The 11,377-nt window shown below is 52.0% G+C and overlaps 1 protein-coding gene across 1 annotated transcript; it reads right to left on the bottom strand.

Moving 5' to 3' along the window:
- Positions 1-4,363: 4,363 nt before the first annotated feature.
- LOC128800123 (keratin, type I cytoskeletal 14-like) lies at positions 4,364-9,290 on the bottom strand. Its single transcript, XM_053965078.1, has 8 exons — positions 8,622-9,290; positions 7,393-7,475; positions 6,696-6,852; positions 6,035-6,196; positions 5,823-5,948; positions 5,511-5,731; positions 4,999-5,036; positions 4,364-4,650 (listed from the first exon to the last, which is right to left on the bottom strand). Exons 1-8 carry the CDS (start codon positions 9,273-9,275, stop codon positions 4,553-4,555), a joined length of 1,539 nt encoding a protein of 512 aa, XP_053821053.1. The 5' UTR covers positions 9,276-9,290; the 3' UTR covers positions 4,364-4,552.
- Between the last annotated feature and the right edge of the window lie 2,087 nt (positions 9,291-11,377).

The raw sequence follows: 11,377 nt of genomic DNA, 5'->3' as shown, positions 1-11,377 counted from the left end.
GCAGCGCAGCAGCAGCAGCGAGTGCTCGCTCCCCTGCCTCGGGGCCCTTTATAGCCCGGCCAGGAGGCGTTGCCACACTTTTTTTTTTTCTTTTGTTTTTTTTTCCTTTCCTTTCCTTTTCTTTTTTTTTTTTTTTTTTTTTTTTTTTTTTTTTTTTTGGTTGCATTCCCGACGATTTTCATCACTCATAAAACCTGAGCCAACTTCCAGAATCGTCATTTTTGCCTTTGTCCTAGTCATGCTTTTTGTCATATTCCACTTGAAGCTTTTTCTCTTACAAAGGGCATCTTTATGCTTCTTCCGTTTCCAAGTAAATTGTCAGGTGTGATTAAAAGGAGGAGGCTCCTTGCTCAGGGCTATGATTTAATTCCCTCTGCACTGTGAGCTTTGAAACAGAGCGGTGCAGGCAGCATTTGAGGGAATAGCTCAGCATCTCTTACTGTGGCTTTTTGTCCCAGCTACAGTTTCCTGTCCCTGCTTGGGCTGCACACACACACCTGCAGGGACAGCAGGCGTTTTGTAAGGCCCTGAATGCACCTCCAAAGCCCCACAAGTACAATGGTGCTGGAAGGAACTTGGCTCCCAATCCTGGAAATGCAAGTCCGCTCTTTTATCTGCAGGGAGAGGGATTATCAGTAGTGAAAAAGCAATAAAAAGGGAATTCGTGCTCCAGGGCTCACTGGAGTCTTCTCTTCAGAGACCACCCAAGAGTGGGGGACTGTGGAAAGGATTGTTTGTTTTCTCTGTGAACAAGCACTAGCAAACCATCCCAAAAGGACAGGGTATGGCCAGTAGCTAGAAATTATGAGGTCTCCAAGGAAAATGTGGAATAACATAAAGTAGATGAAGGACATAAGGAAAAGCCTTATGGTGTGTAAGCCCTGTGAACAGGAGCACAAAGCTGACAGGAGCACAGCTCAGCAACTGATGCCAGCGGTGTTTTCTGTGATGTTTTTCTATCAGTTGTGACCAGGCAGGACAGCTTCAATGTGAGTTTGGAGTTTACAGCTCCCACATAAACGGAGCTTCAGGAGAGACAGTGATTGTCTCTGGCAAGAAAAAAGGCTCCAGAACCGAGTGCAGTGGTGTGGCCAGGCCCTGCTGACCCACAGCACGGGCAGAACCCACCAATCCGAGTGTGCCTGGCTCATCCTGCGGGGTGTGGAGGGGAAGGGATTGCTCATGTGTGCACACGATGAATTGTTGGGCTGCCTCTGCAGACAGGCCCCAACAGCCCCTTCCCAACAGCCAAGTTCTTCCTTAGATCATTTGCCAAAGGAGGGGAGAAAGGGTATGGAAGGAAGAACAAAGGCACATTGCTGAGGAGCTCAAAGGGTACAACTCCCTCCCTCCCCTCCATCTGCAGAAAGCTGGAGACAGTACAGAAGTGGGATGTGTCCTTGGAATATCAGGAGTTGGCTGCTATGGAGAAGTGGCTCCCTATCTTCCCATTTGCCATTGGTGGATGGAGACAAGTCCGTGCAACTCGGAGAGCTGGAGGATCGGAGTCTCCGCCGTGCTGGCTCTGGCCGTCTCTGTCTCCTGGAGTCAGCGTGTTGGTGTCGTGTGAGCGCCGGGCACGGGGCCAGGGACGCCCACTCGCTGCTCGTCCTCCCCAGGTGCAGATGGAAAAGGTGCAGCAGCGCGGGGGTGGCCGGGACGTGTCGCTCCCAGGAATGTGCTTCGTCCCCATCTTCATCTCCTCACCTTCGCCTGGGCAACGCCGCGGTTTGTCCTCTCTGATTGCAGCGGTGATGTGGGGAAAGGGGAATGTCAGAGAAAAAAACGGTACAGAGCCCCTGTGTGAGTCCAAACGCTCAGCCTTGCCCTGAGCAAAGCCCCTCAGAGTGGCACAGGTGTCACACTGTCACACCGCATCACCCTATGTGTCACACAGGTGATTCACGGTTCTTCCTGTACGGGGAATTGCCTTTTCTTTCATCTTTTGTTTGCCATTGAATTGCTATGTCACAAAAACACCCATTGCCCAGAATATCTGTGATACTTTGGTAATGCCACGGGGCAGCAATTAAAATCATGAGCATTAATTAAGACTTAAAACTACATTAACCACTCAAGGACGTTGTTTCCATGACCTCCCATTGAACACAACCACAAGGACTGCATGTTGTTTCTATCACACCCTTTGAAGTAAAAGGCTGAGTATTAAACCAGATCCTGCCTCTCTCCTTGTGCACGTGCACACGGTGAGCCCATTTTTAATATATTTCAAAATCAGAATCCCAGTTTTACATGACAGCAGCTTCATGGTAGCACAATGGTGTTTAAACATACAATTCGGTCTTACTTTGGGGGGAAAATGGAGGTGAAGTTACAAATCAGCAGATGCAGATACTACCTGGATAAAACCACTTTCCTCTTTTTAAATGTTTATAAAGTTTGCCCTAGAATTAAATTATCACAGAAAAGTTCCCTAAAATGAACTGGAAACAACACATTAATGTCTGTTTCTAAAATGGTCTTTTCTGTCAGAGGAATTCAGTGTTGCCTGAGAAGTCAAACCATCTTTCTGGACTAAATTCTTTCTGAGACCTGCCTCAAGCTGCCGCTGCCTGTCAGCGTGAGCCACCCCTGCAGCTCCCTCCTTGGTGGGGTTTCCTAAGGTCAGGGCTAATTATTAATGCTCAAGGCAGGAGAAAATTGACATCTGTTTTCCACACCTCCCTCACACTGTAAAGTAGCAGGAATAATTAAAGCAGGGAATCTCATTAGCAAAGTGTTATTTGTTGTTTCTATAGGAACACAGGTGTGCCAAGGCTTTTGCAGGAGGAAAATATAAAGCAAGGGTGAATTCCAGCAAGGCACCTCAGCATCCCTGCACTGGGTGTTGCAAGGGCAGCAGTCAGAGGGGCACAGGCATGGCAGGGCCTCAGAGGAGCTGCAAGATGTGTTGGTGGTCCCTGCACCACCCAAGGGGGCAGCAGGGTCCCCAAGAGGTGACCTGGAATGGGGGGGGTGTGTCAGGCATCTGATCTTGAGTGATTCAACGCTGTCTTTACCCAGCTCTGGGACATGAATTTCCCCAGAGAGAGTCCCTGGGTTACTCCGGGCTCCCTCAAGGCTGTGGGAGTGGAGGGAGCACAGTCTGCAGGACCGTGGAGGTGCTGGGGCTGGAAGTGCCTCGGGTTGGGAGGGTTGGGAATTGTGCTGCTGCTGACTTGTGGATCGTCCATGACACTCCACGAGGACGTGCAGCAGCCTTCCTCCCAACCCCACTGATGAGCTCACTGATCATCAGCATTAAACTTCAAACCAGAACCGTGTCTCCTCTGGCCGGTGGATGCTGGGGATGCTTGGGGCAGCCAATGCCCCACGAGGGTCACAGGGATGTGCTCCAAGGGGACAGGGGGGACACAGCCCAGGCACTGGGCAGAGCTGCAGGGCAGGGGGCTGGGGGGCCTCGAAACCATGGAGCCCTGCTAACCTGGCTGTGGGGAAGATAATGGGCTGCAGGCATCATTCCAGTGTTTGGGGAAAATAAAGAATTCTCTCTTATCTCCTCCTACATTCCAGACAGATTTCTGGAGAAGGGTCATAAAGCTGTATGGCCAGCTCTGCTCTCACTCTCACTTAGTCGTGCTGCTCTGATTCATTTCATTGAGTTAGAAGCTGGATTTACAAAGTAATAAATGTGTCAGAATGCAGCCAAGAATGTGTCTGAACTGGCTTTCCAGGAATGCTGGGCCGGCTGACGCAGTGGGAACTGCTGTGTCAGGAGCAGCCACTGGCAGCCGGGGAGTGCCACAAGAACTCCCAGAAGAATTTTAATACTTTTGCTTGCACAGACCATACCCTCCTCTTCCCATCACTGTTTTCCTCACCATTCAGTGGTGCCTTTGGAAGCAGGAACCCAACTGAGCTGAGTGTGCCTGTCTGGAGGGACAGCAACCCTCCTGACAGATCCCTGTCCTGCCTGCAGCTTCAGACCATTTCACCCCAAAGCTTGGGATCCAGAATGGGGAGCAGTTGCTGGGGCAGAGCTGGGGCGTGGCATTTGCAGGGTCCTGTCTGTATCACTTGGGCTTTGTTCACTTGCCTGGCCTCTCTGGGTTGAAGCTTCAGTATTGCAGTTGCTGGGCATTGCAGCAGGGGAGCAGCTCTTTGTCCAACCTGTGAAATGCAGGGATTCTCACAGGCTTCACCTCCCACCACCTGTGGCATCAGCTCCTTTCTAGACTCCCCCCACAGCCTCTCCCCTGAAGCTGCCAGGTCTCAGGAGTTACAGATGTGCCCCACCATCAGGGTAATACCAAGGATGGAGAATGTCGCTCCTTCCAGGGAGGAGCTTTGTCCCACAGCTGCAGGGGTGGGACAGCCCAAGAGCATCGAGACCAGACCTTGGTTTGCAGGACTGCAAAGAGAAGCTTTATTTGAGTTCTGTGTGTGGCACAGAGCTGAGAGAAGGGTGAGAGAGGGCAAGGAGGGGGTGATAGTGGGAGAAGGTGCTTTTGATCATCCGTATGGCAAGAACACGTCAGCTGGGATCTGCTTCGCTGTGCTGGGTGAGGTTTGCAGCAAAACAGGCAGTGCCTCAGTGGGCAGCCTGGGTGATCTGCTCCCGGGAGGAGATCACCTTCCCATCCTGGACCTCCTCGAAGATGGTGCGGATCTGGCGGGTGGTTACTGGTCCTGCAATGCGGAAAGAAGGAGCCGTTATTTCCAGGGCAGCAAGGAGGAAGTGTCTTAAAGATCTTAAAGATCTTTGAGTTTTGTTACTACACTCATCACATCAGAAACCCAATATAGCACCACATTCCCACTGCTAAATTGTGCAGATTCAGTCTGTTCAGATAATTTTTGACACGTTTTGTATATAATAAATTTGTTGTATCGTAAACTTTTGTATACAAGTTCAAATTTTGGAAATATAATAAAATAGTAACTTTAATAGAAAAGTAAAAGGAATCTATGCTAAGAAGGTGGGTGAGGGTATGAGAGCTGTGTGTAAACAAAGCTTCAGCCAAGACCTATTCTTACCTTCTTTGACAGGCTGCGAGGCGTAGTGGGAAGACATGCTATGGGAGGAGAACAAGGAAAAGGAGGTGAGAAACAGGAAAAACGTGAGTAATCTCCAAACCAAAATCATTATTTAAACCCTGCCTTTTTTTTTTTTTTTTTTATTTGTACCAATAGATGATTCAAATTCTTCTGGAAACTGCCAGTGAAGCAATTGAAGGAAGAAACTGTTATGGATGGGTGTGTGACACAGGAATTCAGACACCAGTGCAACAAGCAGCCAGGACCTGCTCCCTGCCTGGGATCACAGAGACATGGAAGGATGGGAGGTGGAACCCAGGGATGCTGCAGGGGTGTTACAACCACTGGGCTGTTGTGGACTGGTGGGACTGAAAAGGGAGACACGGTTGCATGCAATGGATCAGGGAATGGGCTGAGAGAATGCTACAGGGGATGCAGGTGGTTCATTTTCTGTTTCCTTGGCTATGACCCATCTCCTCCCAGCCGCCCTCCCAGCGAAGCCCCTCACGCACTGGGCGTCCTCGCCCTCCAGGAGCCGGCGGTACGTGGCGATCTCCTGCTCCAGGCGGCACTTGACGTCCAGCAGGACCCTGTACTCGTGGTTCTGGCGCTCCATGTCGCAGCGCAGCTCGGCCAGCTGCTCCTCCACGCCCGTGATCAGCATCTGCAGCTGGGCCAGCTGGGTGCCGTAGCGCGCCTCGGTGTCGGCCAGGGTGCCCTCCAGCGCCGCTTTCTGCGGGACGGGCACGGGGCCGGGCTCAGGGGGACAGCCGGGTGGGCACAGCCCTGCATCCCCCGCCCCGCCGGCAGCCCGGCCCTCCTACCGTGCTGAGCTGCGACTGCAGGTCGATCTCCAGGCTCTGGATCGTGCGCCGCAGCTCCGTGATCTCCGTCTTGCCGCTCTGCAGCTGCTCCGTGTTGATGGCCACCTCCCGGTTCAGCTCTTCCGTCTGCAGCGAGGCAAAGCCGTGCCCTCAGAGCCCCGGCAGCGGCCCCGGCCCCGGCCCCGTGCCCGCTGCTCGCCGCCAGCTCTCACCTTGCTGAAGAACCACTGCTCGGCGTCCCTGCGGTTCTTCTCCGCCAGGCTCTCGTACTGCTCCCGCATGTCCGCCAGGATCTTGGTGAGGTCGATGCCAGGAGCAGCGTCCATCTCCACGCTGATCTCCCCACCCACCTGCCCGCGCAGGGCAGTCATTTCCTGACACAAAAAGAGAAACACATCATTATGCAATCCAAGAACCAGCATAGAAAATGTTCCTCTTGAGAGAGAGTTCTTCAGGAAAGCGAGCATTTGGGGGCTGATCAAAAGAGAGCAAATTGGGGTATTTGCTCCATGACCACAAATAAAATAATTAAAATTCTTGTGAAATCCCCACTGGAGTTAATTCTCCAGGTAATAAACAATGCACGTAGCTGGTTCATTTCTCAGGGAGCAGACCTTCCCAGCCACAAGCTGCAAGGGTTGTTAGCAAACCTCTAACAGCCACAGAGGTTATTACTAACGTGGCAAGTGGTGAATGGGAGTTCCACAGGCTCCAGGGAGGATGTGCTGCTGTCCGGAGTGTATCCCCTCTGCTGCCTCACCAGCACTTCTCACCTCCTCTCTAGTTCAGAACTCAGCGTAGCCTTAAAGGCCGGACCAGAACTCAAATATCAGTGCCTGGGGTGGCCTTTTTAGAGCCCGACTCTGTGCTCACCTCCTCGTGGTTCTTCTTCAGATAAGCCAGCTCCTCCTTCAGGTTCTCAATCTGCATCTCCAGGTCGGCTCTGGACAGGGTCAGCTCGTCCAGGACCCGGCGCAGGCCGTTGATGTCGGCCTCCACGCTCATGCGCAGAGCCTGCTCCGACTCAAACCTGGGGACACACACACAGTCAGGAATGCTGCACGAGCCCCTGCCAGCTGGGCCCAGAGCACCTGGCTTTGCTGTTTGGTGCCTCCACCCTGCTGTTGGCATTGTGGCAGTACTACATGGCCCCACTGACAACTTTCCTAGGGAAATTCTGAGCTAAGTGGGGGGAAAACTGATGAAAAACTGTCCACCTGAGTCCATAACATCACCCTGCTCCTGAGACCACCAGGCCTTGGTACTGGCCCTGGGCTCTGTGGAGTTGCACACACACATTAAGGGCACAGCGAGGCACAGGGCAAGGTCTCTGCACAGGAGAGGCTGTACCAGAGATAAAGAAGCAACAGGAATAAAATAGTGGGTTTGAATGGAAGCAACATAATCCCTGGGTGCCTGTACGACTGAGAGAACCATCTGCTTTGGAAAGCCCTGTTTTTGAAGGCTTTGCTTCCATAACGCCTTTCTGGGGTTTGGATGGGATTTTCTCCTCATTTCATCAAACTTCCCTGCACACTTTGCTCCATTTTTTCCAGAAAATGTGTCTTACTTAGTCCTGAAGTCATCTGCTGTCAGCCTGGCATTGTCAATCTGCAGCAGGAGGTTGGAATTTTCCACTGTGACCACCAACACCTGGGCAGTGAAAGATAAAGAGTGTCAGGAATTCCTCCTGGCTGAGTGTTGGGACAGGAACAACACTTTTGGGGAAGTTTGGCATTTCCTTAGCAGAAGTGTGTCTGGAATCAGGACAAGTGAGATGCAGCTGAGACTGACTGCTGGTTACTCCATGACCTCCCTTTCCAAAAATCCATCAGTAGGTGTTTCAAAAGGCAGAGTGAGGCCACATGAGATGTGTGAGATTTGATGGTGGCCTTTGCTCCTATCCTTCAGGGCAGGTGCTGTTTGTGGAAGGGTCAGAGGGACCAGTGGGGTGTCTGTGCTTGGCACACCTTGTTCTGGGACGGTTTTAATTGGTTGGCAGCAGAAATGGAGCAAAAGGCAGTGAGCAGGTGCCTACAGATTCTGATTTTCATATTACCAAAGCAGGAGCAAATAACCCTTACTGGGAGGAGAACTCTGCTGAGGAGAGGGGGGGAAATGAGCTCCCTGCATCCTTTGCCAGCACTCCTGCAGCTCCAGCTGTCCACAGCTTCTGGGATCCCTGGGGGCAATTCATACATGGGAAGTAACAGAAAGCAATGTAAACTCGAGCATTTCCTCCAAAATTGTATGCTGGGACTCAAATCAAACAGAGAGGAATCCCCCTCAAGCTGCCTGGGCTGGGAACTTTGTACCAATTCCAGCCCTGGGGCAGCAAATGCCAAAAGAGGCAAAAAACTCGTTATTGGTCAGGTCCATCTTTTTATCATCTAAATCTCCTCAACAGGAGGAGCTGAAACAAGTTTGCAAATTCTTTGCCTGAATGTTTCCAAATATGATATCAGTGTTTCACAGTTTGCCCACAGCTGCAAATTTCCTTGCACCTTAATTTTAAACTCCCAAGAACACACATGATCAGTGCAGACTTGTCTGTTTTCTTCACTTTTGTGTTACGTCCTCTTAGATCTGTTCCTGCCAGTGAAAGCTGCCGCTTGTCCCACTCAGGAGGATGTAACCAAAAACTGACATTGAGACATCTCTAATTTCCAGCCAGGCACACATGCCACGGGGACACTTTTTACGACATAACTACTGCTGACTAATTACAGAGGTAACAGTCATTGTTTCTGCTTCCTCTCTGACACACAGCATCCCACTGTGATATTCCCAGCATCCTACCTGGTTCCTGAGCTCCTCGATAGTCCTGTAGTAGGGGCTGTAGTCACGGTCAGGACCAGGGCCCTGCTTCTTGTACCACTCCCTGATCTTCACCTCCAGGTCGGTGTTGGCCTCCTCCAGGGCCCGCACCTTGTCCAGGTAGGCGGCCAGGCGGTCGTTGAGGTTCTGCATGGTCTCCTTCTCCCCCGCCGGCAGGATGCCGTCACCGCCTCCAAAGCCGGCCCCAAAGCCGGCCCCAAAGCCGGCCCCATAGCTGCCCCCAAAGCCCCCGCCGAGGGCCCCTCCTGCGCTGCTGCAGTAGCTGCCCCCAAAGCCACTGCCGAGCCCCGAGACCACGCGGGAAGAGACGGAGTAGCTGCCAGAGCCCCCGTGCACGCTGGGGGCCCGGTACCCTCCTCCCCCGGCTCGCACGGAGGAGAGCCTGCTGGAGCCTCCCCCCAGGCTCCCGAATCCCTTCAGGGAGGTGGAGGACGAGTACTGCCTGACAGTGGTGCTCATGCTGGAGGCTGGAGCTGGAGAGAGGCGGCTCGGCAGCGCAGCAGCAGCAGCGAGTGCTCGCTCCCCTGCCTCGGGGCCCTTTATAGCCCGGCCAGGAGGCGTTGCCGGCGCCTTTCGACACCCCTGACAGCCGAAGCCAAATTCCAGAATCATCATTTTCCTCTCCTTGATTTCACATCTTTTGTCACATCCACCAGCAACACTGTGGCTCACATGGGACCTTCCTTCTCTTTGATTCCCAGCACCTGGCGTGATCCAGGTCCCTGCTCGGGGCTGTGTTTTGACATTCCCAGTGTCCATTCCTGCTCCACCCGCTGATCCCTCATGAGGTAACGCAAGTGAATCCTCTGTCATCCGCCAAGTCACCTGCAAGTACCAGTGCAAAAATTTACAAATCTGTTGATTTGGCTTTTTTAAAGAGTCTAAAGCCAAGGAAAGCTGCTACTTAAGAGCTCTGCACATCCATATTCTTTATATGGGCCAAGCCAAACCAAATGGAAACTTTCCTGTCAGGACCTTTATTGCAGGACAAGCACAGACCTGGCAGGATTTGTGTACTGATACAGGATTTGGCAGAAATCTTATAGCTCAAAAGAGAATAAACTCCAGCAATTTCTGCTATGTACCAGCCTGGTCTGAATCTCCCTACAGAGACTGGAAAGTCCCTACAGCGGTGGGGTTTCAGTCAGTTTAAAGAGCAGATGAGTAATGTTTCCCAGCAGTACCTGCTTTGCTCCATCACCTTTCCCAAATCCCACAGAAACTGCTTGTAACTTCTAAAAAACGTGTAGAAGCTAAAAAATCCCATGCCACAATTTCTGCTCTCTCAACACTGAGGCAGGGTTTAATGCTTAAACATTCTAAATCAGAGGAGAAGGACTGAAAATCAGACACCCACAGCCAGGGCAGGTTACCTGCAATTCCTGATCAGAAGAGAAGGATCAATCCTTATCAATGGGAAGAGCGTGATCAGTCTTTATCTTTACTCTTCCTAGGAAGAGTATGATCAATCCTTATCAGTGTTTGTGCTGTAGGCTTTTTCCTACAGATTTGCAGCTGAAGACAGCGATGCCAATGACAGCAGGAGCAGCATCACCTCTGTCGAAAGTGCTGATGGCCAAAGCCCAGCACATCCAGCACTGGGGGTGAGGACCCTGCAAACACCAAGGGCTTGACCACGGCAGCACAGAGGGGAGGGACAGTGCTGGTCACACCTGCCCCAGGCTACTGAAGGACTGAGCAGAATGATTACAATAACACAGCTGGACAGGTATTGGCGTGAAAAAATAAGCAGGAAATGTGGCACTGCACTGTTTTATTCTTTCTTGGAAAAAAAGCCCTTCACTGGTGTGACGCCAGCTCTTGTTGTGCACAGTGGAAAATTGCACATCCAGCCCGGCCTGCCTGGCTCCAGCCATGGCATTCTCAATAAAAGAAGTTGTTTTTTGCTTTTCGCAGAGGTGCCTGTGAGGTAGTGAAGGAGTTATAGGGATTAGGAACCCTTTTGTGTTCTCACTCACATTGTGATCTCCTTCCTTCCCAGCCCCCTCCGGCTGTTTTCACATTATAATGCACTAACTGATTTTGGAGGTGCTCAGATGTTCCCAGAGCCTCACCCTCGGTAATTCATGGTGCCTCCTTTCTTTCATGTTCCCCGAAGGACACAGTAACAAGGATTTGTCTGCCTCCTGTTAAATCTCAGGACTTCACAGCAGTCACGCTCTCTTTAGCAGCTCCAGGGTGTGGGGTGACTTTCTGGGCAGACACCTCGGAAACAGCTGAACAAGAAAGAGACTCTGGATCCTCTCATCCAAGGGCTCTGCTCTCTGGGCAGCACTGCCTCACATCCGTGGGCTTCAGATCTGGAATTTTGACTCCCCAAGCAGCAAAAACTGTGAGGCTGGAATGCCTCAGAGAGCTGGGGAAGGAGGGGACCTGGGCACAGCCCAACACTGGCAAAGGGCAGAGTGGGCAGAGGACAGTGCTCAGCTTCCAGCACCATCCTGGTGCAACCTGGCAGGGCCAAGATCAGCTGCTCCTGGCCCGTTTCCCTCTGCAGTGGGGGGTACAGGATTACCCAACAGCCGTCGTGTGAGAGCTGTGCTCCAGAGCCATCCTGGGCCACCCCTGCTCCCAGCTCTTCCAAATGTGCTCACTCTGCTCACGTTTGCTCCAGCAAACACCCTCCTGCTCCAGGCAATTCCCACATTGGCCCTGAGCCTCCCACATGGGCTAAAACCTGTGCTGTGAGGTCTGAC

Source organism: Vidua chalybeata, chromosome 26, assembly GCF_026979565.1.
Source record: "Vidua chalybeata isolate OUT-0048 chromosome 26, bVidCha1 merged haplotype, whole genome shotgun sequence".
Lineage (NCBI taxonomy): Eukaryota > Metazoa > Chordata > Aves > Passeriformes > Viduidae > Vidua > Vidua chalybeata.
This window is presented reverse-complemented; position numbering and strand designations above follow the sequence as displayed.

Bases quoted from the DNA above. Each gene is read 5' to 3' on its own strand.
- LOC128800123 (XM_053965078.1), bottom strand. From the start codon at position 9,275: ATGATGATTCTGGAATTTGGCTTCGGCTGTCAGGGGTGTCGAAAGGCG. The intron at 7,476-8,621 runs GTAGGATGCTGG...TTCACTGCCCAG, and splicing joins TCGAGGAGCTCAGGAACCAG to GTGTTGGTGGTCACAGTGGA. The intron at 5,037-5,510 runs GTGCGTGAGGGG...CTCCTCCCATAG, and splicing joins CTGGAGGGCGAGGACGCCCA to CATGTCTTCCCACTACGCCT.